The 27367-nt window shown below is 55.2% G+C and overlaps 3 protein-coding genes across 5 annotated transcripts; 1 reads left to right on the top strand and 2 right to left on the bottom strand.

Moving 5' to 3' along the window:
* Positions 1–544: 544 nt before the first annotated feature.
* Positions 545–7575, bottom strand: SEC13 (SEC13 homolog, nuclear pore and COPII coat complex component). Of its 2 annotated transcripts, none has more exons than XM_084269863.1 (9): positions 7488–7575; positions 6409–6453; positions 5605–5720; positions 5019–5170; positions 4227–4360; positions 3303–3436; positions 2712–2832; positions 1817–1963; positions 545–1384 (listed from the first exon to the last, which is right to left on the bottom strand). In XM_084269863.1, the coding sequence occupies exons 2-9, from the start codon at positions 6412–6414 to the stop codon at positions 1274–1276; spliced, it is 921 nt and encodes a 306-aa protein (XP_084125989.1). In that variant the 5' UTR covers positions 6415–6453; positions 7488–7575; the 3' UTR covers positions 545–1273. The 2 variants fall into 2 exon arrangements, with proteins under 2 accessions (XP_084125989.1, XP_084125988.1); XM_084269862.1 differs by lacking the exon at positions 7488–7575 and adding an exon at positions 6867–7037.
* On the top strand, positions 7422–24900 carry LOC311196320 (cullin-associated NEDD8-dissociated protein 1-like). 2 transcript variants are annotated; one of them, XM_084269860.1, is made up of 15 exons: positions 7422–7537; positions 9782–9925; positions 11947–12101; positions 13655–13778; positions 14410–14666; positions 15245–15350; positions 15960–16102; positions 17332–17624; positions 18330–18471; positions 19645–21150; positions 21482–21577; positions 22193–22362; positions 22471–22635; positions 23275–23382; positions 23566–24900. In XM_084269860.1, the coding sequence occupies exons 1-15, from the start codon at positions 7470–7472 to the stop codon at positions 23791–23793; spliced, it is 3705 nt and encodes a 1234-aa protein (XP_084125986.1). In that variant the 5' UTR covers positions 7422–7469; the 3' UTR covers positions 23794–24900. The 2 variants fall into 2 exon arrangements, with proteins under 2 accessions (XP_084125986.1, XP_084125987.1); XM_084269861.1 differs by lacking the exon at positions 23566–24900 and having other exon boundaries at positions 22475–22635.
* Positions 24901–25119: 219 nt separating this feature from the next.
* Positions 25120–26813, bottom strand: RPL32 (ribosomal protein L32). The gene is made up of 4 exons (XM_084269747.1): positions 26757–26813; positions 26241–26341; positions 25832–26013; positions 25120–25295 (listed from the first exon to the last, which is right to left on the bottom strand). The coding sequence occupies exons 2-4, from the start codon at positions 26334–26336 to the stop codon at positions 25166–25168; spliced, it is 408 nt and encodes a 135-aa protein (XP_084125873.1). The 5' UTR covers positions 26337–26341; positions 26757–26813; the 3' UTR covers positions 25120–25165.
* Positions 26814–27367: the final 554 nt, after the last annotated feature.

The following is a 27367-nucleotide window of genomic DNA, read 5'->3' as shown; positions in this document are numbered from 1 at the left end:
TTGTAGAAATGGCAAACAGCTCGAGAAAATGCCTTGCTGTAGAATTTGAAATGGAACAGTTTGAACATACTGCTGGTTTCTAGCTGAGTTGGTTCGTGTTTCTGGGTAAGTGCATTTAAACAGGAACATTGCATTCTTCTGTTGGCATGCAGGAAGGTAGATCACTCCTGTGTTTCTGTGAGAGCAGTGAGGATGGTATTTGGCTAGCACAGATAACAGTCACAAGACCAGGTTTGTTTTCCTAGAAAAGGGGACACTTTGTGTTCGCTGAGCCAAAATAACGAGCGCACCAAGGAACCACTGCCCTGGAGAAGGAGGAGGCTGTGAATCGTTCACTTGTGTTGCTTGGTGCACTGGCAGAACAAAGGGGAAATGGGACCTGTTAGTTGAAGTACTGCAGCTTTCAGCTGAAGGCATACTGAAGCCTGAGGGGTGATGGTACTACGGCCTAAGCTGAAGCTTTCTAATGCTGTAGGTGTCAATCCCTAGTGCAGTAACACTGCACCTTGACAAGGCCCCTGGGTCATGAAATACAGCACACCAGCTCTAACCAATAGGATTTTATTCTGTTGGTATCTCAACAAAAGAAACCTGAGGTACAGTACAGAAGCGTGGCTAAAAAAAAAGTTCCAATTATGGTTTGATTTACTGATGTTGGTTAAATAACCAAGTCTGAGATTATCATAAAGCAAAATACATATGCATTCCACTACTCCTTTCAGCTTCAGGGAAGCAGAGACTCTCACGTACCCATGCACATCATTTTCAAGAAGATCCAAGCACCACTCCACTACAACTAGAAGGCTGAGTGAGCGTGCTGTCCGCTAACACCGAAAACCCCACCAGCCCTTCTCTCCTGAAACAAAGTTCTGGCCTTTGGACAGGCAGAGTACCTCCCCCCCCTGCACAAAGGAGCCCACACCTCACCCCTCTGATAGCCGCCTCCTGTTCCTACACAAGTGCTTGAAGTCTGCAGCACATCCAGTTAAATCTGATCTCTAAACCAGAGCAGCAGGGTGTAACTTCTACAGCATCGAGGAGTAAGGTAAGGCACAGTACTTTGCTATGTTCTTTAAATTTAAGGGAATGTCCATTAAGGCTGATTACCAACATATTGTAGCCTCCCAGTCATAGTCATAGAGTGCTCATAAAATTGGGTAATTGTTTCCTGTGCTCATGTCCAGTTTGGGTAAAATCAGTCCTCATCTGGTTCATGAAACATTGCAAATCAGGTACAGTGATGGCTTGCTGCAGCTGAGCATCCCCTCCTGCTTCACTGCTCGTTCTGCTGCCCCTCTGTGACCGCAGACACCCCTCCTTGGCCCTTGTTGACATCGCTGATGCATGCCCACAGTCCATCTACCGATTCCTTCCACAGCGTCACCTCAAAAACAGATCAGGAAGAAGTTTCAGCCTTAACACATTCTCAGGCTCCCATTTCCTTGCAACCATCACCTCTCTAGGTTGGTGACAGCCTACAGTTACAGCAGTGTCATGTCTCTCTTCTACAGAGCCAGTTATTTGCTGCTGCCCGCTGACTAATTAATCACCCAGCAGCAGAGGGAGAGTACACAAATCCTGCTGTCAGCACCCTACAGGATAGAGCAGCATTTCCCATCTCCAGTAAGGACTCAGACTGCAGTGCAAGCAGGCTGCCAAACGTTAGGGTCTTCCTCACCTCTGGGTAGAAGTCAAAAGTTCCCACCACTGCAGCAGAGGAGAATCTACAACAGTCTTAACCCACAGTGAAAGGAGCCTGTCTCAGCCCATCTGAAATTCGGCATGCAGGAGGCAGGGCCAGGGCAGCAGTACTCACTTTGTTGTCTCCTCCAGACACCGCAAGAATATTTGCAGTGATGGACCAGCTCACGTGCCAGACAACATCATTGAACTTGTGCAGCAGCTTTGGAGTCCACGAGTTCCCAGAGGCATCGTCACAGGTCCAGATAAACACCCTGCCATCCTGTGGAAACAAGCAGAACGAGGTGGTCACACCACTATTCACCACACAGAGAACACACCCCTGACTGCCTTCACAGCGACACTTCAAACCACAGCAATGACAGGAACCTGAGATGTGTTCACAGGCATCTTGCTACACATGGCAAACGGGCTGCTTTCTTACCAGAGCTAAAAGCAAGACAGGAACACCTTGCTCTGATGAGAAAAGCTACACAGAAGATAGCTTGCAAGCACCAGAGAAAAACTCCCAAAATAGTTCTCAGCTGAATCTTTTCTCCCCAGAATGAGATGTTGCTCTCCAGTCACAGGAGAGCAAGGCAGCAGCTGAGCAGTTGTCTTGCAATTAAAATAAAAAACATTTACAGAACTCCAAGCAGTGGGAACACCACAGTTAACATGAAGGTTGAGGACATCAGAGCTGATTAAGAATGCCAGTTACTAGAAAACAGTATTTTTAGCTGAAAGCTCAGTGAATTTGAACCTGAGACATGGAAGTACAACACTGGTTTGCAGGGCATCCTTGCAGCGAGACCATCCTGCTCATGATTTTCAAGACAGAAGAAACACTTCCACTGTCTTCCAAGTCTGGGAGGAACAGGAGTCAAAGGCTCTTAGCACAGCCCCAGACACAGCAAAGGGCTGCCGAGAGGACCTGTGACAGCAGTTCTGGCCTTTATGCCTTCACTAGAGAGAAGGGGCAGTTATTGGAAGCGAGTGCACCGAGAGCCTGGATCCAGCAGCAGCCTCACCTGAGAGCAGCTAGCGATGGTGCTTGTGGGCAGACCTATGGACGGAGCCCAGGCTACGTCTCGCACCCAGTCACTGTGAGCCTCCAGCTTCTGCTCCTCTTTCCACTGCCCGTCTTCTTCCCTGCAAACACATGGACGGTCAGAAGGGTGGCAGCAGCAGCCTCTCCTCTTTCTCATCTCCTGGGAGGCTTTGTTTTTGTAGCCTTCAGAATCCAGATAATACAGAGCTCTCTGGCTTAAACTGACAAAATCCCTACCAGGGGACAGAAAGCAGCACAGGCAAAGAGCATTTGGTCTTTGTTACTGACTGAGATCTGCCACTGTCCAAGTGACACAGGTAATCAGTGGCAATGAGAAAGCCACTTTCTGAGGTACGATGAAGAAGGGCTGACACAAATTGCTACAACCATGTGAGAGACTGCATGTCACTATGTTGTTTCCATTCCAAAGCACTTCTCTAAAATGAGAATTCAAAGATGAAAGACCAGAGGTGCCAAAAAATATTCCTTGAGATGCTAACAGGAACATTCAGAGACTGCAAAGGCTATCAAGCTTTGTAAGTTCCAATAAGTCCAGCAACAGAGCACTTACTTCCAGATCTTGACAAGGTTGTCACAGCCCCCAGATGCAAATCTTTTGATGTAGTTTGGTTTTTGCCCAGATGGTTGTTCTATGAGGCTTCCAGGTACAACAGCAGGAGCCCAGCTAACTGCATTACATCCAATCTATTCAATGAAAAGTTGTCAGTATTAGAAATGGCCTACTTTAAATGAATAAGCTGCCAAGGGAGGCAAAGCACATTAGCACACTCAGTATTGAGGTTGGGGGGAGGAATAGCCCCATCTTAGGAAACTAGGGAGTCTTGCACAACACTGGATGGATATTGGATGAGTAAGAAATCCAGGTACAGTTTAGTGTCCACAGAGCACTCATTCAGAACACCTTAAGTAGCCAAGTAACCAGTTAATGTGCAAGTATTACCTCAGACATGTAAACAGTGGGGACAGATACTAACTGCAAAGGCACAGGCCAGATGCAGTTGCTAAGATGCAGGAATGCAGGAGCAGAAGGAACCTGTGGGTCTGGAGCCCAACAGCCTTTTATTGAGAGCCACTGCCATTAGCTTATCAAGTTCTGCTTAAGCAAAAAGTCCCCACTATTTTGGGAAAAACATGAGTCCTGCAGTTTTCCCAGCTTGTTTATTCACAGTCAACTTGTACAGGTGTCCTCAGTGCCAAAGCCATCTCCTGCCAGGCGACTGCCAGCGCTGCTTTTCATTTATGCTTAATACACAAGTACTATCAGTGCTGTTTAATAATCTCTACATGCCTGGTTTTCTACTTCACTCTAGTGGCTACAGATTGTACCTTCCAACTCTGGATTAATTTAAACCACACTATTCTTGCTTGTAGGAAGTGTTTCACATAATCTCACTGTATTTCTGTACTTCTCTCATCTACGAGTCCCTGGAGGCATCACCAGGATGCTGGTGAGCTCCCAGAGGGGCAGCCTCACCGTGTGCGCATTGCTGATCTTCTTCACCTCCCACTGGCCGTCGCCCGTGTAGCTCAGTAAGGAAATGGCCCCGTCGGAGCTCCCGCAGGCCAGGATCAGTCCGTAGTCATGCGGTGCCCAGCAGACAGAGTTCACTGCCAAGGGGAGACAGGCCGGGTTACCACACAGCCACACCCAGAACCCACCAACTGCTTCAAGACCAGCATTAATGGATCAGTCACTCAACATGAGCAGCTCCGACACCTCGGACGAGCCTCAGCATGCCTGAGTTTCAGCACAGCCAGTCAATGCTGCTTACTGACTGTCAGAAAACTGTCTTTATTTTTGGAGTGTTTCGGAGTAAGAATACCTAAAGAGAGCTCTTGATGAGAGATTAAAACCTGACTACGTGCTGCAACAGTGAAGGCTGACACTGACTCTTGAACATTAGTAACACAAGGCTGGAGACTTCTCAGATCAGCAAGTAGGAGGGCCAGTCCCCTGAACAAATGAGTCTCCATTGTAAAACAAAATGAAGCATGCTAAATTCCACCTTTTCCCTTTCTTCCTGTTCCTCAAGAACTCAGGACCCTGCAGTCCTGTTGGTAAGCTGGCTCTGTGCAAAGCAGCTCCTACACATGCATCGCAGGAACCAGGACAGGGGGTTATCCAGCAATACAACAGTTTGTAAATGTTCTGCTTATGCTGAAGAGACTTATGTCTCCCCAGGACTGTAACCCTGCCTGTGGGATAGAGGCTTTCTGAATCCCCTGACATCGCCAGCCTCACTTCCCAGCTCCAGAGCCCACGTACCTGAGGAGTCATGCCCCGTGTACTCGTACGTCTTTTCCCAAGTGCCATTTTCTTCCTTCCAGACGATAACCTTCCTGTCATAGGAACAGGACGCCAGGATGTTTCCGTACATAGGATGAGCCCAGGCAACCTGCCACACAGGACCTTCATGCCTGCAAGAAGCGTTATTTGGAGAACCTGAGAGAAACCCACTCCAGCTGCAGCTGTTTCACAGCCACCAGTACTGTAAACCCGTGTTCTGCAAGCGATTAACACAGCGATACAAAGAACAGGAGGAACACCAGGATGAAAAACAGCATACAGGACCTTCAGACAAAGCCACTGCATCAAAAACAATTCCAAACATTTATCCTCATATTAACAGTCAGGAGTCTGAGCTTCCTTCTTGAAAGCTACAGGCACCAAGTATTTAATAAGTGGAAAAAGTCCTGGTGTTACTTGTAGCTGGCTCTCTGTCCTCTGAAGAGCTGTCTAGCAACACCCAGCCACAGTAATTTTTACTTTGGAAGAATCTTACGTTACCCAAGGGCAAAAGGACAAAACATGACATGTTCCACAGCTGAAAATGCTGTTGATGACCCCTTACCCTCTCAGGTCGGCGATGAGGATCTGCCCTCCGTTCCGCACATCAAAGATCTTCACGGATCTGTCTGAAGAGCAGGTTGCCAGCCGGGTGCCGTAGTAATCCATCTGAGCATCGTGCTGTGAGGCCATGGAAAAGCTGCTGTCAGCACAGGGCAGTTCTGCTTCCTTAACAAATCTTACTTAATTTTAAAAGTCGGGGTAGGAATTGTAGAGATGAGAGTCCCAGCGCGACAGGTTAGAAAGGGTAGCTTTAAGAACAATCCCAACAAACCACCAACTCATTATGTCCCCAGCTGCTGCTTTCACTAAGTACACAAGTGTTGTGCACAAGCAGTCTGGGGAACTCAGGGTGGTAGCACTCAGCATTTGGAGATGACAGAGAATTGGTGCCACAGACTGTGCAGCCTTGGCCAGCCAGGGATTTTTTGTCCCTTACTATGTAAAGAATATAGATGTCTCCTATTTATGTCTGCAATTCCATTACCTAACCGGGCTCCTAGCTCCTACAAATGACTCTGAAGGTTTCCTCCTGCCCGTACTTCTACGTCTGCTCCCCAAAGCATCCGCATCAAGGACAGCCAGCGTTACGTGCCAGGGTCCCCTACCACTGGGTAGGTGGGCACACACAGCCTCACAGGAGCCATTCCCCTTCCCCCGTAACTCAGTTCCACGCAGTATCGGGATGTCAGGCCCTGTTCTCCCGTGCTGGTCCCTGGTACGGGGCTGTACATCCCGCGAGGGGCCCGAGCAGCGCGGGGCGCCAGCCCCCCCGGGCGGCGGGCGTGCTACGGGCGGGCTTACTTACTATCATGTCCTCGTGAGAGGTGTCCACGGTGTTAATTACCGAGACCTGCGGGGAGGGGAGACGAGAACAAGTTCAATGCGCGGCCGAAGACGGAGAGACCCCCCGAGCGCCGGGCCGGGCACCGACCCCCGCCGAGCCCCAGGACAGGTACGAATCCCCCCGAGGCCCGGTGAGGGCACGGAGCCCCTCGAGCGGGGGGCGACCCTCCCCCCTGAGCCCCCCGGGCCGGACACCGGCCCCCGGCGCGGGCGGCAGCCGGGCGGTGACGCCTCAAGCCGCGCCAGGTGCGCGCGGGCCGGGCAGCGGGTCCCCCCGCGCTGCCCCGCCACCTCCCTCCTGCGCCGGCGGGCGCGGCGGCCCGGAGCTCCTCCAGCGGCCGCCCCGCGGAGCCGGGCCAGGGCTGCAGCCCCCCCTTCCTTCCTTCCCTTCCCTGCGCCGCATCCCCGTCCCGGGCCTACCATGGCGGCAGCAGCCCCGGCAGTGCTCCCGGACAGCGAGCGGCTCGGCCCGGTCTCCGGCCGCGCTCCTCAGACGTGGCACGGCGGTCCCACACCCAAACGGCCCCGCCGCAACGCGCCGCCCGCCTGCGCGCTGAGGTTCCGCCCGCGCGGGGGTTCCGGTGCGCTGCCGGTGTCGCCGCGCACGGCTGTGCCGCTGAGCTGAGCCCCGCCGCGCCTTCGGGCGGGCCGCGGAGGGCTGGCGGGAGGCAGCCCGCTCCCGGCCGGACACCCACACCGGCACCCGCGGCCGCTCCCGGCCCGCGGTCCCCAAGCCGCCCCGAGCGCCCAGGCCCCCCCGCGGTGCAGGGGCTCCGCATCGCCCCGCGGGCTCTAATCTGCCCTACCCGGCCCGCTCCCGCCCCCCGGCGCGCAGCCCAGCCCGGCGGGACGAGCCCCGCGCGGCGGGCACAGGCGCCGGCCGGGCCCGGGCGAGCGCCGCGCCGCCGCCCGGCAGCGGCCGCTGGGTGCCGTCCCGCCGCCTCGGGGGGGCGCCGGCCCGGAGGGGAGCGGGCGGCGGCGCGACCCGGCCCCCGCGCCCGCCGCCATCTTCCCGCCGCCGCGATGGCCGGCGCGTCCTACCACATCTCCGGCCTGCTGGAGAAGATGACCTCCACGGACAAGGACTTCAGGTGCGGGGACGGCCGCGGGGGGGCTGCGCGGGCGGGGGGCTTCCCGAGGGGAAGGTCCCTTCCCACCGGGGCGGGGGGCGGCTCGTCCCTCCGGGGACCCCCTGCGCCCGGAGCCGGCGCCGTGCCCCGGCCCCGCGGGCGGGACGCTTCTGTCCCGGAGGAGCTCATCCGTGCTGCCCCGGGCCTTGAGCCCGGCCGCGCCGCGGTGCCTGCGGGGAGCCCGCGGCGTTCCCAGCCCGGGCCCAGGCGCTGCCCGATGGGAGCGAAGTGGAAGGGGAGCAGGAGCCTGCAAAGCTGGACTTCACAGGCTTGTTCTGCAAGCGAGGAGCACCAGGAGCAGCGCTGGAGCGCTTGTTAGTTTGGTTCAGCTTGAGGCTGGGCGGTCAGTGGGTTTGCCGGCCGGAGACGCTGCCCCGAGCAGCCGTGTCACCAGGGTGATGGACGCTGCGGGCTCTGGCTCTGCTCAGGTTGGAAAGTACAGGGCTGGGGCTCGTTTATTGTCTTCGTTTAGGCCAGCAGACAAGAATTGACATCTCTTTAGGGCTGGGGCCAGTGGCTCAGCACTTGAACTGCTCCATGAAGAACTGTAAAAACCAGTGAGTACAGAGGATGTTTCCCGTGAGTTGTTCTGGCAGTGTCCCCCTGGCAGGGTACATTCGTGCCAGGCTTTTGATGGCTTTTAGAAGAGAGGGCTTAGGAACACCCTGAAAGTGGGTTGATTTTTGCAGAGCTGCCAATGGTTTCCTGATGTTAAAACGGGGACTTTTAAAAGAAGCTGGTGATGGGGTAGTTGTAGTTTGTTCAAAGAATGAATACCCCACCGAGATGTGCCCAAGGCAGGGCAGGTGTCACTGAAGGTGTTCCATGGCTGCCTCGTCCCAGCACGCGGTCAGACACGAGCCCGTTGTCTCTCCAGTGGCCTGACAGGACTGGGTTTCGGTGCTCCCCTCTCAGCACTGGGTCCTCCTGCTGGTTTCCGAGGCCCTGCGGGCGGGATGGCAGCGGGTGGCGAGTCCCAGGCTGGGTACGTTGCTGCAGAAGACTCTGCTCAGCCTGTGGCCATAATTGGTCATGGCTGTTGTGCGCAGGTGGTGAGCTGCAAGTGCAGTTCCACAGCCCTCAGAATCCAGAGGAGACTCTGCACTGTTAACGGTACAGGGCAGAGTCCCTCTGTTCCCCCTGTTTTGGAGTCCTGCTGGCTGTCTGACACCACAGCAGCCCCCCACTCCAGATGTACCTAGTTGCTACTCAAGGACGGGCAGATTGGAGACACAGGTGTTGCCCTGGTGCATGAGGGCTGTGCGTGCTGGATTAATTACTTCAGGGCCTGATTTAAAATGGAGCTGTGATTTGATAAGTGAGAGGGAGCTTCTCTGTGGTTCCTTTTAGACTCCATCCCTCCCTCCCTCTTTCCCCTTCCCTCCCTGCGCAGGGACTATCATTAGAAAGCAGCTAATACGTAATAACCGCTCTTTGGTGTCTCAGAACCTTCTGCACCAGTGCCTTTTACATGTCCTGCTTCCAGGTAAAGAGATACTTCCCAGACCTTCTCGATACCCATTCTGACATTGTGCCTGATAGAAAATTCTGTTGACTAACAGTCAGCTGGGAGTTTGTTTTTCCTTCTAAGCTGGAGTGATAAACACTTGCTTGGGCTTGCGAATAGCAATCTAAATATAGCCTAGGGCACTTCAAAGGTATAGTTTGCATGGAGTCAGGACTTACTTTTTCATTTTTCAGCTTGGTAGCCCTTCTCCATTTGTGGGATCATATGGTCAGTGCTAAATAAGCCAGCAAGAACAGAGCCAGGTGCATTTTGAGACCCTAGACTGGCTTTTCTAGGCTGGGTGGCTGGTATAAAAACCCACCATGATTTTTTTCAGCACAGCTAATCATCATGATATTGTCACTGAGAAAAAATACACAAGCTGGGTGCCAGTTGTAAAGTCTTAGTGTCTTCCATGCCTGTGATGTATTTTAAGGAGGAGAGAGAACGTATACTGCTCATTTTCACAGGTTCTTTAGCTAAAGCCCTTGCATCAGCTAGCTCTGAGTTTTCCCCTTGTGAGACAGTACTAATTCTTTGTACCTTAGTTTCCAGGGCAGTGCAAAGGTCTGTAAGTTACTCTTTGAACGTGGGTGTTCACAGAAGTACTAATTGTCAGTGTCATTGTCCAAGGTGATGGGAAGGAGATGTGTTTGTCTGTCTGTCAGCCAGTGCCCTTCTGCTGTGTGTTCCTCCAGGTTTATGGCCACCAATGACCTGATGATGGAGCTGCAGAAGGATTCCATCAAGCTAGATGAAGACAGCGAGAAAAAAGTTGTGAAGATGCTTTTGAAGTTGCTGGAGGACAAGAACGGGGAGGTGCAGAACCTCGCAGTCAAGTGGTAAGGGCCTGGCAGCAATTCTCACCATGCCCCTTGGCCCTGCTGCTCGGCAGGCTGGAGCTGCCATGGGCAGGCAGTGCCTCAGAGTGCAGCGTTGGCTCCTCACTGCAGCCTCCTTGGCAGGGCCCTTCCCTCTCGTGCTGGACACAGCAGTTTCCTTCTCTGTTGATACTCAGAAGAGATGAGCTTACAGATACCTTTGTGGAAGCTGCAGGGGGGTTTGGAACTAGCTCAGTGTGTGTGTTATGAATCTTACTATACTAAAAGTGGCATGCCCAAGGTGTTAGAGAGAAGCCCAGTTTAAAGTTTTGGTCATCAAGTTCCCCTCCTTTCCTGGGCTTCAGAATCCAGTGCTGAATCCCCCAGCAGTTGTGTCTGTGATAGGGGCAGCACTAAACACGTGGGCCCCTCAAAAGCAGCATTTGCATGTCAGGCCCCAGCCCTGCTCTTCCAGGGCGCTGTCATTACAGCTCATCATTCTCCCAGGTCTTTTCCCTGCTTGGACTCCCAGTGTGGCCTGTGCTCTTGCTTTGCCCTTGGCCATTTTGGTACTCGTTTCACCCAGGTGGATCAGGCAGAAGGCTCCTTTATTGCTGTCTCTCCTGAAGTGATCCCACCACTGACATGCTCTTTCCTGTCTCTTTCCCCAGTGCTCTGACTGGGAATGTTCATTCTAGAGATGACATTGATTGGGGCAGCTCACGCACAGGGCTCTGGAAAGGTGGGGCAGTTAAAGACAACTTTGGGTTCCTGTACTTTTCCTACCATGGATCTTACCCATGTTCCCTTCTTTTTACCTCTGCGTTGCTGCTGTCCCTGTCCTTTCCCTGTGAGCTTTGGCCCTCACTGATTCCTGCTGTCCTGACTTTCTCTGGCCCTGTTCCTGTCTCTCCCTGCTTTGGGTTGGTTCGTTCTGCTTTTAGAGCAAAATCATGGGGTGCTGAACAGGCTGGAAATACCTCTGCCTGGTTATCTGTGGTGGCATCAGCAATAAGTCCACACTTGGTACAATCTCCTGTTCACCATGGGTGTGATAATTGGGCAGCCTTAAAATGGCACCAGTACCATTTCCTCGTTAGGAACCAAAGGAGGTTCTTAGTTAATGTCCAGCCAGTGTTTCCCAGCCAGGTGGCAAGGATGGATAAGGAGGAGGAGTGTGATGGCTGGAAGGACACCAGCAGTTGGATTAGGCCCAAGTGTGGATCTGCACAGCCCACACTGGCACCCAGGAGCAAGTGAGGAAACTACTGAGAGGTCTCGTGGTTGATTTGATCATCTAAAACTGATCTTATTTCTTCAGGGGAAAGCTGAAGCCACACTTCACACCCAAAAAAACCTCACAGATTTGAAGTCTTCTGGTTCTGTGGTGGCTATTTACATTTTTTTTCAGTTCAGGTGACTTGCCAGGCTTCTCTGTGCCTGTAAAACAGGGATAGCTGTCAGTTCTCTCTGCATGGTGAGCTGCAAGCATGGACAAAGTCGTACTATTTAGTATTTCTTTTCTAGTTCTTGTGTTTCAGAGCAGCTACTCTGACCCCAAGCATCTGTTATTGCCCTGATTGTTGAATTTAGGAAGAGTCCTATACAGAGCAGGCTGTGTGAGGTTAGAGCTCTGTGTACCCTGGGAAACACTGTGCCTGTACCCTTAGCTGAGCACGCTGCCAGGGGTGATTGTGGTGTGCCAGCAGGAGACAGCTCCCTGGGCATGGCTGTTCTATGCAGTGTGTGTTACTGGAGCTATGCTGAAAGGAAGGGAGGAAAAGAAGGCAGAAAATGCAGGTTTGTGCAAGGATTTTATAAACTGTGCCCAGCCCTAAGTGTTGTAGAGCTGGTGGTGCCATGTCTCTCACACAGGCTCTTAAACCATAAATCTTGGAAGCTGGTGCAGGGTCTCGGTACTCGATACGATGCTGTGGTAACGTTTGCAGTGGGGCTGAGCTGCCTTTAAGGAGCCTGAGCATCCCTGGGATGGTGGGAAGATGCCCCTTCCTCTGCCTTCTCACCAGCCTCTCCTCCCGCAGCCTGGGCCCGCTGGTTGGCAAGGTGAAGGAGTACCAGGTGGAGACCATCGTGGATACGCTGTGTACAAACATGTTATCAGACAAGGAACAGCTGCGGGATATCTCCAGCATCGGACTGAAAACAGTCATCTCAGAGCTGCCACCAGCTTCTGCAGGTAAGAGCAGGGTGATAGGCCATGGCAGCCCTGGGGACACGGGGGGAACGGGGCGTTCAGAGCCTGAACGCTGCAGATTCCTGACAGCTGCTAGAGGACAGCTGGTGAGATAAGCAGGAGAGAAAGTAGAAGCTGAGACACCAGTGTGAGTAAAGATGGGATGAACTGAAGACTTGAGCTGGTCACCCTGAGGATACTCAGGTCTGAATCTGCATCTGAGCTCTTGGAGAAACCTGGTTTTGTTACAGCAATCCTGAAGCATTGAGGTGTGTCAGGACATTGGTGTTGAGACAGCCTGGCAGGGTTGTTGTCTCCAGGTCGGCAGTGCCACTGCCCTCTGCCATCCCAGCAGTGCCAGCACTGCACCACCTCCTGTGCAGCTGGGCCACAGCTGCCCTAGCTGCTTCTCCTGCATCTGGAACAGCCTGTCCCAGAAACGCAGCAGCTATTCAGGAGGTGCCTGAGCTCCCTCTGCAGCCATCTCATGTATCTGTTGTTCCCTCAGGGTGGGTGGCTGTGGCAGTGCTGCCAGGCTGCTGGGTTTCAGGCTGGAGGGAGGACAGGGATTAGTACACAGATACTTGGTGGTCTCAGTCAGCTCCTGTAACACGTTACGCTTCTGTGAGCTATCCTTTGTTTAACATCCACCACAGGAACTGGTTTAGGGTGGCAACAGAGGAGTCATCTCCTTGAGGGCTGGGATCAATGCTGGGAGGGCAGAAGGCAGCAAAGGCACCATGGGTCTGCTGCAAAGGGGCCTCAGCCCCACTCCCTGGGGTCACTGGTGCTGCCTGGAGTGAAGGGCAGGTGTGAAATGCCAGTCCCAGAAACAGCACACACCTGAGACGGCTCTTTCTCCGTGTTGTACAGCAGTAACGGTGCTCCTAGGATGCCCCTCCTGCTTCTGCTTTGTCCCTGGTGCTTCACAGAGGCAGCTCAGAATGGCAGTTGCAGGTTTGGTGGAGTTTGAAGCTTTGCAGGAGCCAGTGGGGAGGAAACCACAGCTTGAAGGCACTGTTGGGACAGGCACGTCCCTGCGTGAAGACCGAGCTGGCACCCAGGCATTGATCTGTAAGAGACTGAGGTTCCAGGCAGTGCTTGTATCTCAACATGTTCTTGAACCTGGTTGCATAACATTTTGAGAAAGATACACCTAGTTCTACCCTTAAATTTCATCCTGGAGCTGAGACACAGCTTCTGTAGAGACTACTTCTACCGTTTGGTGACCGAACAGTTTCAAGTTAAAAATGAGAACAAACATGCCAGAAACTTCCCACCCAGCTCTACTGCCTGCATCACACAGGGCTGGGAGGTGCCTGTGGGACAGGCAGGGTGTTTTAGGGTAAGATACTCTCAGAAACTTCTCCCCAGTAGTTAATGCATCATACCACAGGGGGAGATGCCCTGCTGCTTGCACCACCTCAGCCAAAAGCTGACTGCTCTTCTGGTTTGGTTTCCAGCGGTGATTTCTTTTTTTAAATGCAGGAAGGATCGAAGGGTTCTCAGCAGTGAAAAGACTTTTAATTGGTGTAGGGGGAATCTCTCTCTTGCAGGCTCCACCATGACAGCAAACGTGTGCAAAAAAATCACAGCCCAGCTGACAGGAGCCGTTGGGAAGCAGGAGGATGTGTCTGTGCAGCTGGAGGCCCTGGACATCCTGTCAGATATGCTGAGCAGGTACCAGAGGGTTTCCTTCTGGCAGCCCTGTGTGGTGGGGGGCTCCCTGTGCACGGCTGCTCTTGATTCCAGCATTTCCCTAATGAAGTGAAGGATGTGGGTTGGCTCCACTGGGGGATCTCTCAGCAGGTTCCCCAGCAGGGATGGATGGGGCAGGGTGTGCTGGGCCTTTCTGTGCTTGGGGATAGAACCACCGGTGATGGGTCCCAAGAGGCTCCGCTCAGACAGCTGTAGGGAGGGAGAGGGCAGAGCAGGGAAGGTTATTTTAGCCCTGTGATCTGACCATACGTTTGGGGTTTTTTTTTCCTGGCTGCTCCTTCTCTTGTTACAAAAGTCAGAGTGACAGTGTCATATGCCAGCTGCGTGCGGGGAATTGCTGACCAACTCCCAGGTCACACAGAAGGACACCATCCAAATCAAACTCCTCCTTGGTGGGGACAAAGAACTTCTCCCTGTGCTTCACAGAACCGCTCGGTGTCCAGACCAAATGCCAAACCCACCCCTTTCCTCTCCCTCCCCACAACATGCATGAAGGCTTCGTAGCTGAAGGATTTTTACGTTTCTTGCTGGCAAGAGGGCTTTTTCTCTGAGGCTTTGACTTTCAACTTCTGCCTTGTTCTGTTGACTGCAGACTAGGGGGAACCCTCTACTCTTTCCATTCCTCCATCCTGAACTGCCTCCTGCCCCAGCTGACAAGCCCCAGGCTGGCAGTACGTAAAAGGGCCATCATTGCCTTGGGTCATCTTGTCTTGACCTGCAGCGGAAGCATCTTCTCAGAGCTCACAGAGCACCTGCTTGCTGAGCTGAAGAAGAATGAGTCCACTTCTACTACCAGGACGTACATTCAGTGTGTCGCTGGCATCAGTAGGCAGGCTGGACACCGCATAGGTAGGACGAGTAGCTTGAAACGATGCTGGGAGACGTGCATGCACCTTAGAGCAGCTCTTTTAGCAGTGAAAGAACTGTGCTCACTCTGTCCCTAACGCATTAGTGGCTTGTGCTTTGTGATTCCCTCTGTGGTGCTGACCTGTGTCTCTGATCTCCAGAGAGAGGAAGGGAGGAGCCAGCAGAGAAACTCTCTGGCTGCCCTTCTGAAGTGATTCCATCTCCAAGTCTTGCAGCGCTTCCCTGCTCTGAATTAACACCTCTGTGAAGTAGGTCAGTGGATTCACCCATTTTAAATGAGAGGAGAAACGGAGGACATCACATTGTGTTACTTGTCTGAAGGATCTGCCAGAGCTGGGATTAGGTCCTAGAAGATCTCCAGTCAGACTGAAATCCCAACAGGGGGCTGTAGACAGGGAGCAGGGGTCGTCTGCTGAGTCTCTGCAAGGTGTGCCATTGGCTCCTTGCCTCTGGGGGCCAGGGAAGGAGCGCTCTGCCAGGCACAAGAAGGAAGGGGCAGGTGGCTCAGGTGAGTGAGGGCTGGAGTGACTTCTCACTGCTGCTGACTTGTCTTTTCCCAGGAGAACATCTGGAGAAGATAATTCCTCTGATCGTTCAGTACTGTAACGTGGAAGATGATGAGCTGAGAGAGTACTGCTTCCAGGCCTTCGAGTCTTTCGTGAGAAGGTTTGTGTCCTCGAGGAGCACCCACACCCTCCTGAGCATCAGTGTCCCACTGAGGTGTCTGCACGCTCAGCATCCAGGGCTGGGCACTGCCCCACGTGTGCTCCTGGTGGGAAAGGCTCTTCCTCACCTGCAGAGCGAGGCCTGAGTTCCCAGCTGCTTGACCTCAGTGTGAGAGTGTGTTTCTGTACTGGCTTTGCAGGAGCTTTCCTTGTGCTTGGAGGATTCCTCAGCAGGAGGGAACTGCCTGGCTTCTGGGGTGTGGAGGGAGTGGGAGGCAGGAAGGGGGCTCTGATCTGCAGCTCTCCTGTTCTGTCAAACCTTCACTGCGGAGCAGCTCGGGTTGTCTCCCACAAAGGGAGGGTTCAGCCAGCTGGGGAAGGCACTTTATTCCTTTCCTTCCTTCCCTACAGAAACCTTTGCATCCTTCCCAGGGCGATGTGCTCTTGCTTTGTGTGCAGCAGTAGGGGCAGCCTCCTTTAGCTCACGTTAACAAAATGTTCATGTAGTCTGTGAAGCATTTGGGGATCCTTCTGAGACTGAGCATTTGGATATTGAAAACAGCTTGGACTTTGCTTCCCTAACTCTTGGGATTTTTATCTGTTGTGACAGGTGCCCAAAGGAGATTGACCCTCACATCCCTAATGTCATGGGGTTGTGTTTGAAGTACATCGCCTTTGACCCGAACTACAACTATGATAACGAGGAGGAGGAGGAGCTGATGGAGACTGAAAACGGGGAGGATGAAGAGCAAGGTGCCTGCTTGTGAGGATGGCTGTGCCCAGCACAACACTGGCTTCACATTTCTCCCCTTCCTGCTTTCTCACCCTCTATGATGTTACTTTTAAATGGGTTCTGCTCCTGGGTTCCCTGGTCACAGGGGGGTTAGACAGGCAAGCAGCTGCTGTGGGGCACATCAGAACCGTGCTGCTCTGTGTGGTCCTGCACTGCTTCCTCCTGCCTCTGGCCTCCTGGGCTGTTCCACACACAGGCACGCTGCTCCTGAGCACCGCAGCCAGCCAGGGCGCATCCTTCAGCACCCACACTTCTGCCCTGGTGCCCCTCATTGCCAGGGGGGAGCTTTGTTTTTAGCAGGAAAGGATTCATCCTGGGCTGCAGTTTGAAATGAGTCTGCAATGTTGATGTAACGCTTTCAGGGCAACTTAACCACACAATGGCACTTTTGCTGTACAGTAGCTATGTGTTTTATACTTTACACCAGCAGAGAGCAAGTCCTGAGCAAAGTGCCACTGATAAAGAGGTCTTGGGCCACCACACGTTGGTCATGAGTGAAAGCAACGTGACACCATCTTCAGCAGAGGCCTTTCATTTTTTTCTAAATCATGCTGAGTTGGAGGTGGATGTGGAGCCTTGGTCACATAGAAGGGGCACCTTGATGCTTGTTAGCTGGAGACAGCATTTCATGATGTCTCTGTAGCTGCATGTAGTGTGGCAGCAAAAGTCAGGACAAGTTCAGAACAACTTGTTCTGACTTTTGCATCTTCAAATGCCTTGGAAGAAAGGCATTTTTGTTTACTCTCATACTGATTGGGGGAAGATCCTGGCTGTCTTCCTGAACAATATGCCAGTGTTCTGCAATAACATAGGAAATCGTTGCGCTGTTCTCTGCCGTTCAGGAATTGCTAAGACAAATATTGACATATTTCTGGCTTTAAAACCTGGGAATCCCATTTGCTGCTCAAAACAAAAGCCTTGATGCCCGAGCTGAAGCAGAGGGTAAGGGTAGGAACGCTGAGTTTGATTCTCCATCAGCTCTTACTTGGAGCAGAAGGATCTGGCATAGGGCAGCCCTGGGTCATGCTGGCAGGTAATAGTCTCTATAAGGAGAGGCTATCCAGGACAGTTTCATGTCCCTAGATCTGTGTGAGTGCTGGCATGTTGTCTGGTCAGCTGGAGAGGGAAGCTCTGAGGATCAAGCAATTCTCATAGTGGTGCACCTTGTTGTCCCTTGTCTTCTCTCCAGAAAGCGATGATGAGTACAGCGACGATGATGACATCAGCTGGAAGGTCCGCAGGTCTGCAGCCAAGTGCCTGGAGGCCATTGTCAGCAGCAGGCACGACCTCCTTCAGGACTTCTACAGAACTCTGTCTCCAGTCCTGATAAGCAGGTTCAAGGAGAGGGAGGAGAATGTCAAAGCTGACATCTTCAGCACTTACATCTCCTTGCTGAAGCAAACGCTGCCGGCCCAGAGCTGGCTGCATGCTGCAGATGCCTCTGGCAAGGCTGAGGTTCCCCTGACAATGCTGCAGAACCAGGTGTGTGAGGAGGTGGCACCTGCGTTCCACCCACAGCGGTGAAGAGAAGCAGGCCCCGTGCTGCGGGTGGGCACGCCCCGTTGGGTTGGGCACGTGGCTGGGTGGGCCAGGCACCCAGAGGGGCCCCAGCCCTGCGGGGCCCTGCAGCTCGGGCTGCTTGGGGAGGAGCCAGAGTAGCCTGCTGGGGCTGTGGACAGTCTGCACATCACCGCTCATCAGACAGACAGCACTTGACATGCTGCTTTAACTGAGAAAGGTGCTGTGAGAGTTACAGCCAGCAGAGTTGAGCCAGACATGCTGGGCAGGACGTGGCCTAGCCCAGGGTCCCCGCTAGTGCTGCAGCCCACACACCACTGTAGAAGAAAACAGAAGAGACACGGGCAGTAACCGTGTTGCTGTAGAACAGCGTGACCATGAGAGTAGCTTTTTCTGGCAGGTGTTACTGCCAGCTGGTGAGTCCTTGAAGCAGGAGGGTTAAAATCCCTGCTGAAATGTAATTACATCAATGATAATCATCTTACATGTATGAGATACATGCTTATTAAATAACTGGCTCTTCAGCCCTGTGATTTGTTGTTGGATTTCACAGAAACTCTGGCAGGGTGTCCAGGTTTAGATGTAGATACAGGGATGGGGCTAGGTCCTGAAACAGCTGACCTGGAAGGAATCATAAAACTCTAAGCTCCTTTCTTTTCCAAACTGCAGGTCCCCAACATTGTCAAGGCCTTGCACAAGCAGCTGAAAGAGAAGAGCATCAAATCCAGACAGGGCTGTTTCAGCCTCCTGACAGAACTGGCTAATGTCCTTCCCGGCTGCCTGGCAGATCACATCCCTGCACTCGTCCCTGGTAAGCCTGTCTGTGGATGGGGGAGGAGGAGCTGGGTTGGCTCAGTCCCTTCCTAACACACATGCTCCTTGTCTGTGTGATCCAGTTTTATTCCCATGCATCACTCTGCTCAGTGTCAGGACATACACATCGAGTGCTGCTCATGTTGATGTGCTGAACAGCTCCTGGATCAGTCCTGGCTTCTGTCTCTGCTGAAAGCCAGGGTAGGGGTATCAGGTTCACTCCCACAGCTCCCAGAAGACATGCCATAGGAGGCTCTGGTGCAGCCTCCTTTGAAGCCAGCTGGAGTCGCTGTTAGCCTGCTGGGGTCAGTGACAGGCATTTGCCTTCACACAGTGCAGTGGCACTTACAGAGTTACCTGTATTGACCATTGGCACCACCACAGAGCATCCCACTGCTGAAAGGCTGGTGGTGCTGGGTCCTGCCTTTGCTTCTGATGTGACTGTACAGTAAAAAGTCTGTGATTGTCCCTGGGCTGAACCCACCCATCTCCCTCTTACCAATTAATGGATTGCAAATGAACATTCAAGCCAGGAGTCAGGCATGCCTGCAGGGGTGCTGAGCAGTACTGCTGTACATGTTCCTCATGAAGTCATCTGGGAAACTCAAATACACGCCACAGAACTTGGGAGTAGCACCTTCTGCAGGAGCAGCCCGTCCTTACTGGCCCACAGTTACATTCCAGACAGTGCTAACAGAAGTTGTACTAGACAGACGTAGAGCCCCTGGGTTGTTTGGGGTTTTTTCAGGGGGGAGTTACTTCTGGGAAGAATGAAGGAAAAACTCAGGAAGGGGCATTCCAGGTGCCTGGAGTGCCTGTTGCTGAGACTGGGCTTTCCCAGCCCTGATTTCAAGCCATTCTGTCATGCTTGCCCGTGGTTGACTAACCACCCCTTGGCTCAGCCCAGGCTGACTTTTCCAGTTAACTTTTCCAGCAGTTTCTGTAGCTGCCCAGGACTGACCCAATGGCCAGTTGTGTCCCAGCTGCCAGTTCCTGGAAAGCAGAAGGACAGCAGGGAGAGCAGCTCTCTAGTGGTGTGTGTCCTTGGGGTGGGGAGAGGAAAGAAAGAAAGAAAACCTGTTCTGCTTGTGTCCCGCTCTGAGGGGGCAGGAGTGGGGTAACAGCCACTTGCTGAAATAAGACAGCAGTCATTCTTCTCTCTCCTGCACAGGTATTGTTTTCTCCTTGGCTGATAAATCCAGCTCCTCCAACATGAAGATTGATGCTCTGTCTTTCCTTCATGTTCTTCTTTGCAACCACCAGCCAGAGGTCTTTCATCCTCATATCAAAAGCCTGCTGCCTCCTGTTGTGACCTGTATTGGAGACCCCTTTTATAAGATCACTTCAGAAGCTCTGCTGGTCACTCAGCAGCTTGTGAAAGTCATCAGGCCTCTGGACAAATTGTGCACTTTCGATGCCAAGCCCTATGTGAAGGACCTTTTCTCTGGTACTCTGAAGCGACTGAAGGCAGCTGACATCGACCAGGAGGTGAAAGAGCGTGCTATCTCCTGCATGGGGCAGATTATTTACAACCTGGGAGACCACTTGAGCACTGATCTCCAGCCAACCTTGAAGATATTCCTGGAGAGGCTCAAAAATGAAATCACCAGACTGACCACAGTCAAAGCATTGACCTTAATTGCCAGTTCTCCACTGAAAATAGATTTGAGACCCATCCTAGGGGAAGGTTTCCCTATTCTAGCTTCCTTCCTGAGAAAGAACCAACGTGCCTTGAAGCTGAGCACCCTGACTGCTCTGGACATCCTGGTGAAGAACTACAGCGACAGCCTGAAGCCTGCCATGATAGAGGCTGTCCTGGCCGAGCTCCCCGCGCTGATCACCGAGAGCGACATGCATGTTTCCCAGGTGGCCATCGTGTTCCTGACTACTCTGGCCACGGTCCATCCCTCCTGCGTCCCCAAGATGAGCAGCTCAGTCCTTGCAGAGACCTTCCAGCTCGTGCACTCTCCTCTGCTGCAGGACGGGGCGCTGAGCGCCATCATCGACTTCTTCCGGGCGCTGGTGCAGAGCCGGGCGGCCGCCACGGGCTACTCGGAGCTGCTGAGGCAGCTCACCGCGCCCGTTTACTCCCCGGGTGCAGCGGGGGCGGCCCTGCCCTTGCACAAACAGGCGTATTACTCTGCTGCCAGGTGTGTGGCAGCCCTTTCCTCGGCCTGCCCCAAGGAGGCGCCTGCCACCGTGAGCCGGTTTATCCAGGAGGTGAAGAGCCCCAAGTCCAGCCCTGCTGTTAAAGTGCTGGCCTTCCTCTCGCTGGCAGAGATGGGGCGCACCACCAACCTCAGTGCGCAGAGGGAGCTCAGGACAGTCATCCTGGAAGCCTTCTCTTCCCCCAGCGAGGAGGTGAAGTCTGCGGCCTCCTACGCGCTGGGGAACATCAGCGTTGGGAATCTGCAGGAGTACCTCCCCTTCCTGCTCAGGGAGATCGGCAGCCAGCCCAGGAGGCAGTACCTGCTGCTGCACTCGCTGAAAGAAGCCATCGGCTCCTCGCCGGCCGATGGCCTCAAGCCTCACGTGGAGGACATCTGGGCTCTGCTGTTCAAGCACTGTGAGTGTGCAGAGGAAGGGACGCGCAACGTGGTGGCCGAGTGCCTGGGGAAGCTGACGCTGGTGAATCCTGCCGAGCTGCTGCCCCTGCTGAGGAAGCAGCTCTCCTCAGGTATGGGCAGTGGTGAGGGTGGGGAAGGGCTTGCCTTTGTGGGACAGCCCTGGTGTAAAGTGCTGCTGGGCACAACGGGGGGCAAAGCCAGTCTGCAGAGGCACAAAGGAAGCGGGGTCTCTGCAAGGGGGCAGCTGAGGAGCGCTGGTTTGCACAGGGGGCAGTGCTGGGAACAGGGACTGCACACACAGGCTGTGCTGGGCAGGATTTAACACGGAGGTTCTCTTAGATGTGTGTGTGATGTGACCAGGAGTAGAATGTGTGTTTCAGGATTACAGCAGTGGTTTTGCCTCTTGTCTCCCACTGTTTCTTCTTTCCATCTTCACCACAGGCTCTCCACACGCCCGGAGCACGGTGGTAACTGCAGTCAAGTTCACGATCGCCGACCAGCCGCAGCCCATCGATGCCCTGCTGAAGGGCTGCATAGGTTGGCTCCTGCAGGCAGCAGCAGGAGCTGATGGGAGATGTGCTGGGGATTTGTTCACCTGTGTGACCCTCATCTGATCCAGCTCGGTTTTGCCTGTGTTTCCCTGCTTTTGGGATTACAGAACAACACCATCTCATTGCTTGTGCTTTGGGACATGTTCTGTTGGTGACAGTTTTTTAGGGAGCAGAAGTTTCTTCTGCATTTACAGTTATGATTCCTCATGGCCAGGATCTTGTAAAATAGAAACCATATTAAAAGGGTCTTAGGTGTGTAGGGAGCCTCTGCCTCAGACATGTAATGTAAAACTGGGCTTGTGTCAGAGGTGTCTGAGCAGGCGAGGTCTGGGTGAGAAAGCAAAACCCAGCTTCTTCAAACCCCAAAGCTTCTGATTCGACTGCAGGGTGAGGTAGCTAGAACTGTACGGTTTGTTCTCATGCCCAGATGCAGGGAAGTTGTGTTTCTTCCATTTACTCTATCCCAGGTGAAGGGAGGGAAGCATCTCTTTCCTGTTGGGCTGGGCCCCTGCAGCTGTGTGCTGTCACAGCCAGGCTCCTTGAAACAGGCTGGGATGTGCTTTCAGCGTGCAGGACTGACTGGGGTGTTCCTGTCCCACAGGTGACTTCCTGAAAACCCTTCAGGATCCAGACCTGAACGTTCGTCGTGTGGCTTTAGCCATGTTCAATTCTGCTGCTCACAACAAACCTGCCCTGATCCGGGACTTACTGAGCACGGTTCTGCCTGGGCTGTACAACGAAACCAGGGTCAGGCGGGAGCTCATCCGGGAGGTACGTCAGCAGCTGGGCTCGGGAGTGGGGACTCGGTGTGCGTGGCCGCGGTGAAGCCGTCACCCTGCCTGCTGCGAGGTGGCAGCTGTGGGGTGTCTCTTGTTCAAGGTAGAAATGGGGCCATTCAAGCACACGGTGGACGATGGCCTTGACGTGCGGAAAGCTGCCTTTGAGTGCATGTACACGCTGCTGGAGAGCTGCCTGGACAGGCTGGACATCTACGAGTACCTGAACCACGTGGAGGACGGGCTGAAGGATCACTACGACATCCGGGTAGGTGCTGCGCTGCCGGAGGGTGGGGATGTCTCTGAGGCTATTGGTCCTCTGAGACCTGTGCACAAACTGAGCCGGTGTGTCACCGCAGCGGTGTGCCAGATGGGACATTTCCTTGTCTCTGCAACTGCTGCAGCCGTTCATCTGACATTGTCTGACTCTAGTTTGACTGTGGTGGCCTTGAAAACAGCTGTAGGTGCTTCCATAGGGAGCTCACTGAAGCCTGAGGTCAGTTCTTTCCACCTTTAAACTTTGCATGGTCACTTGCTCAGTGGGGCCAGTGATGCCCTGTTGAAAGAATCGAGCAGTGCCGTTGTCGATGGCCTCGTAGCTTGATAGGAAGCACCATGTTCTCTTCACGCTGTTATTTGATTTACCCCCTCTTAGCTGTGGGTGCAGCACCAGCACGCCCTGTGCTGAGCGTTGCCCTTTCTCTCGGAGCCTCTCCAGACACCCCAGGCAGGGCACCACGGCCCAGCAGTGCTGCCAGCGGGGCCTTTCCCGATGCTCTTGGCAAAGCCCCCTGCACGAGCGCCCAGCCCCTCGCCGCGCGCGGGGGCAGCGGCACGGCACAGGCAGCCCCGGCGGATCCGTGCTGGGGGACGGGAGGCTGCAGCGTGTTCTCTTTGCTCCCATCAGATGCTGACGTTCATCATGCTGGCCCGGCTGTCGGCGCTCTGTCCCAGCGCCGTGCTGCAGCGGCTCGAGCGGCTGATCGAGCCGCTCCGCGCCACTTGCTCCACCAAGGTAAGAGCAGGCAGGGACGTGTGGGCTGGGTTCTGCCACGGAGCCACCCACAGCTCACCGCTGAGCAGCCCGCTCCCTGCCTTCCCCCAGCTAGAACATTACCTGCTTTTCTCTGCCTCCCATCCTTCCTGCCTCCAGTATCTTTCTTAAATGCCAGCTGAACACGGTGCTTTGGCTTTGTAGGTAAAAGCTGGCTCTGTGAAACAGGAGTTTGAGAAGCAGGATGAGCTGAAGCGCTCTGCCATGAGAGCAGTAGCTGCTCTCCTGACCATCCCTGAAGTAGAGAAGAGCCCGGCGATGGCCGAGTTTTCATCTCAGATCAGATCCAATCCTGAAATGGCATCGCTTTTTGAGAGCATTCAGAAGGATTCCGCTTCCCTGCCCAGCACAGAGGCGATGGACATGAGCTAAGAGCTGCCCTTCCTGCGCCATCTTCCTGCCCTCACAGCACTTGGACCCAGCAGGGACACCACGGACGGGCTGAGGAGGAACATCATCGCACTGGTCTCTGCTGCAGCAGCCACTCCCAGGTCCCTGGGCACCCACAGCAGAGAAGGGTTGTTTCCAGCAGCCACCTTGCTGACCTGTAAGGAGCTATGGGAGGAGGGAAGTGCATCCTTACACAGGGGAGGGGTGGGAGGTGGGTAGAGCAGTAGAATCTTTCAGCATGTGTTATGGGGTGTACAAAGCACCCCCCACTGAGCATGGTTCCATGAGAACCTGACCTATTTCCTTACTGCAGTACAGAGAAACAGAGTTTAAAAGGTTTTTTTTATTTTAAGCACTGCACATGCACTTTCTACCCAGAATTGCCTGAGGAATGTATTTTTAGTGTGTCACTGAGATGGCTGAACCCTCCTGTCAGCCCCTTGGCAGGGGCAGGGCCAGCCGGGCTGTGGGGGTGGCATGGGGCCTCCCTGTACCCCCCCAGCTCAGGCCTGGGCACCTGCCCTGCAGCGTGGGGGTTCCTGCTGTGTCAGAGCCACAGGACCCTGACTCGCTTCACCTTTTACTTTTATCCTTTTGACTGCAAAATACCTCAAGCAGCCATCCTCACCCAGAGGGTACCGGATGGCGTCCCAGCAGCAAACCTGGCACCAAGCTGCTCTCTGCTCTCACACGGGCTTCTCCTTCCCTGAGGGCGGTTGCTGGGCAGGGGTGCCAGGCACTGACCCACGCTGAGCTCCTCTGGCCAGCCAACAGCTGCACTTGTGGGAAGCAGCTTTGGGCTTACGGGCTGTGGCAGCAGTGTGAGCACCCAGCCTGCCCTGGGAACACGCAGCACCCAGCTGCGTGTCCAACTCCTGCTTTGCCCTGGGGAGGGGAGACACCTGCAGCGAGGGAGAGGCTGCAACAGAGTCAGAGCCTGAGGCTGTGTGCCAGCTGCTTGTAGCCAGGGAGCTGTAACGAGCTTTTATTGCCCCTTTTTTGACAGAGTGGTTGATGTGAAAAATATCGATAGTGCTGTGTGAAAGGACATCCATGCTGTTTGAGTGGTGTAAAAAATAAAGAGACACTGGTGAAGTTGTCTGCTGGGTCAGGGACACCACGGGGGGGACAGGGACACCATGGGGGGGGACAGGGACATCATGAGGGACACAGGGACACCATGGGGGGGGACAGGGGCAGCCAGGCTTGTGCAGCAGCTGGGGTGGAACCCCGCATGCCAAACCCCCCACCCCGCACACAGGCACCGAGCCAGGGTCTCCCCTGGGGCCCCTCCAAACACCCAGACAGTTTGGTTTTACACTTTATTAAATACATGGCAGGTGCAGAGGGCGGTTTACTCGTTCTCCTCGCTGCGCAGCCTGGCGTTGGGGTTGGTGACCTTGATGGCGAGCTGAGCCGCTCTCTCCACTATCACCTTCCGGTTCTTGGAAGACACGTTGTGAGCGATCTCTGCACAGAAGGACCTGGGGGGAGCAGACAACACGTCAGGCTGAGTGCAGAGCACATCCCTCCCACCCCAGCCCACGGGCAGCACCGCGCGGCTCCCACAGCCCAGCCTGCTGCAGGAGCTCGCTGCCCGAGCCGCTCGGCTTTCCTCTCTTGGCTGGAGTCAGCCAGAAGCAGCTTTCAGTGGTTCAGTTGCTGCTCTCACTACTTCACTTGAAAGAAAAAGCCTCACAAGACTGAGGCCCGTGTCTGAGCAGGTAGAAGCCACAGCACTGATCACCCCAGCGGTGTGGGTACAGCACTGCTCACCACCACTGCTGTCATGTGGGATTCTGGCCACAGGTACCAGCTTGCCAGCCCTGAGACACACCCTGTGCCCTCCCACCAGCGACACTGAGGAAACCCACACAAGCAAAACCCTCCCTGTTCTCCAGCTTAGGTCCTTCCCTGACTGTGCTGCCTCTTCACCTCCCGACCCAGTGCCACGAGGGGCTGGCAGCACAGCCCAGCAAGCAGCACACAGCCTGGCACAGGCAGCAGTGCCCAGACTTACTTGTTGCTCATCATCAGCACCTCCAGCTCTTTCACGTTGTGGACCAGGAACTTCCTGAAGCCCGTGGGCAGCATGTGCTTCGTCTTCTTATTGCTGCCGTAGCCAATGTTGGGCATCAGGATCTGGCCCTTGAACCGCCTGCGGACTCTGTTATCGATGCCTCTCGGTTTACGCCAGTTGCGCTGAAGAGACGCAGAGTTATTAAACGTTATGAAGTGAGGTCAGCCCGCAGGGACCTGCCTGGGGCCAGAGCCGACCTCTGACACCCTCTGCAGCGCCCACCTGCCAGGGGACGGCCCAACGCCTGAGCCCAGCCCCGGTGCCTGCGCTCCCCATCAGCCCTCAAGCTGAAGGCGGCCCCGTCTGCCCGCCCGGAGTTCACTCCCAACGAGCTCCGGAGGGGTTTTACCTTGATCTTGACATAGCGGTCAGACTGGTGGCGGATGAACTTCTTGGTCCTCTTCTTGACGATCTTGGGCTTCACGAGAGGCCTGAGGGCGGGCATGGCGCCTGGGACAGACAGGGCCGGCGTGAGGCGGGCGGCGGGCGCGGGGCCGGCGCCGCAGCCGCCTTACGGCGTGTCGCAGACTGTCTTCCGCTCGCTGCCCACGCCGGAGGCCAGCGAGGGAATGGGTCTCCATCTGCAGTGTCTCTGCCTCCCGCCTCCGAAGCTGGCAGAGCACCGGCAGCTCTCCAGATGCGATCCTGGGAGGGCACCCGCGCGGCGCGGACCCCGGGCTCCGGCTGCCGGCCGGGCCCGCCCGACACAACCCCCCGAGCCCCGCGGAGACGCGCGGCCGCCGCGCCCCGGGCCCGCCCCGCCGCCGGCTCGCTGCCCGCCCCGGGCGAGGCCCCGCGGGGAGGCGCCGGGGCTGGCGGGGGGGCGCGGGGCGCGGATGGGGGCGGATGGCGGCGGCGGACTCACCGGTTCGCGATGGCGGCGTCCGCCGCGGGCCCGGCCGAGAGAGGGAGGCGGGGCGCGCGCAGGGGGTTATGGGATACGCGGGCGGTCCTGGCAGGCGCGCGCGACCCCGCGGCTGCGCAGAGCGGGAACCGGCCCTCGCGGGACAACGGGACGCGCCGGGAAACCGCGCCCAGGGCTCTGTGTCCGGGGGATGCTCCCGAGAGCCCGGACCTGCGCCGCTGCCCGGCCCGAGCCGCCGCGGCGGTACGGAGCTGCCAGGACCTGCCGGGCGGCACTTCCGCCAGGCTGAATCCGGGCGGGGGCCAGCGCTGCTTCCGCCAGTCCCGCTGGACGGGAGGGCGCCCCCTGGCGGCCCGGCGCTGACGTCCTCCCCGCAGCGCGGCGCGCGGGGCGGGTCCCGGCCCGCCCTGAGCCCGGCCCGGCCGCAGCTGACGGGGCGTTCGACCCGCGCCAGCTTCATCCGCCCGGGGCCGGCGGGTGACGGCGGACGCTGCGGTACCCAGACCGGGCAGCCGCGGAGGAGAGCCGGGGGAACCAGCTGCCGGGCACCGGGCCGGGGGAACCAGCTGCCGGGCACCGGGCCGCTCTGGCCCTCGCAAGGTGAGAGCGAC

The sequence above is a fragment of the Gallinula chloropus genome, assembly GCF_964237585.1.
Source record: "Gallinula chloropus genome assembly, chromosome: 12".
Lineage (NCBI taxonomy): Eukaryota > Metazoa > Chordata > Aves > Gruiformes > Rallidae > Gallinula > Gallinula chloropus.
Note: the sequence above shows the minus strand (reverse complement) of the source record. Positions and strands in the feature narration are given on the sequence as shown.

Excerpts from the sequence above, each read along its gene's own strand:
- SEC13 (XM_084269862.1), bottom strand. Across the intron at positions 5,721-6,408 it reads CCTCTCACGAGGACATGATA|CACGATGCTCAGATGGATTA; the intron begins GTAAGTAAGCCC and ends ATGGCCTCACAG. Across the intron at positions 1,964-2,711 it reads CCATCGCTAGCTGCTCTCAG|GATGGCAGGGTGTTTATCTG; the intron begins GTGAGGCTGCTG and ends TTGTTTCCACAG.
- LOC311196320 (XM_084269860.1), top strand. The coding sequence starts at position 7,470 with ATGGCCGGCGCGTCCTACCACATCTCCGGCCTGCTGGAGAAGATGACC. Across the intron at positions 15,351-15,959 it reads TTCGAGTCTTTCGTGAGAAG|GTGCCCAAAGGAGATTGACC; the intron begins GTTTGTGTCCTC and ends CTGTTGTGACAG. Across the intron at positions 21,151-21,481 it reads GAGGAAGCAGCTCTCCTCAG|GCTCTCCACACGCCCGGAGC; the intron begins GTATGGGCAGTG and ends TCTTCACCACAG.
- RPL32 (XM_084269747.1), bottom strand. The coding sequence starts at position 26,336 with ATGCCCGCCCTCAGGCCTCTCGTGAAGCCCAAGATCGTCAAGAAGAGG. Across the intron at positions 26,014-26,240 it reads ACCGCTATGTCAAGATCAAG|CGCAACTGGCGTAAACCGAG; the intron begins GTAAAACCCCTC and ends GCGTCTCTTCAG. Across the intron at positions 25,296-25,831 it reads GTGCTGATGATGAGCAACAA|GTCCTTCTGTGCAGAGATCG; the intron begins GTAAGTCTGGGC and ends TGCTCCCCCCAG.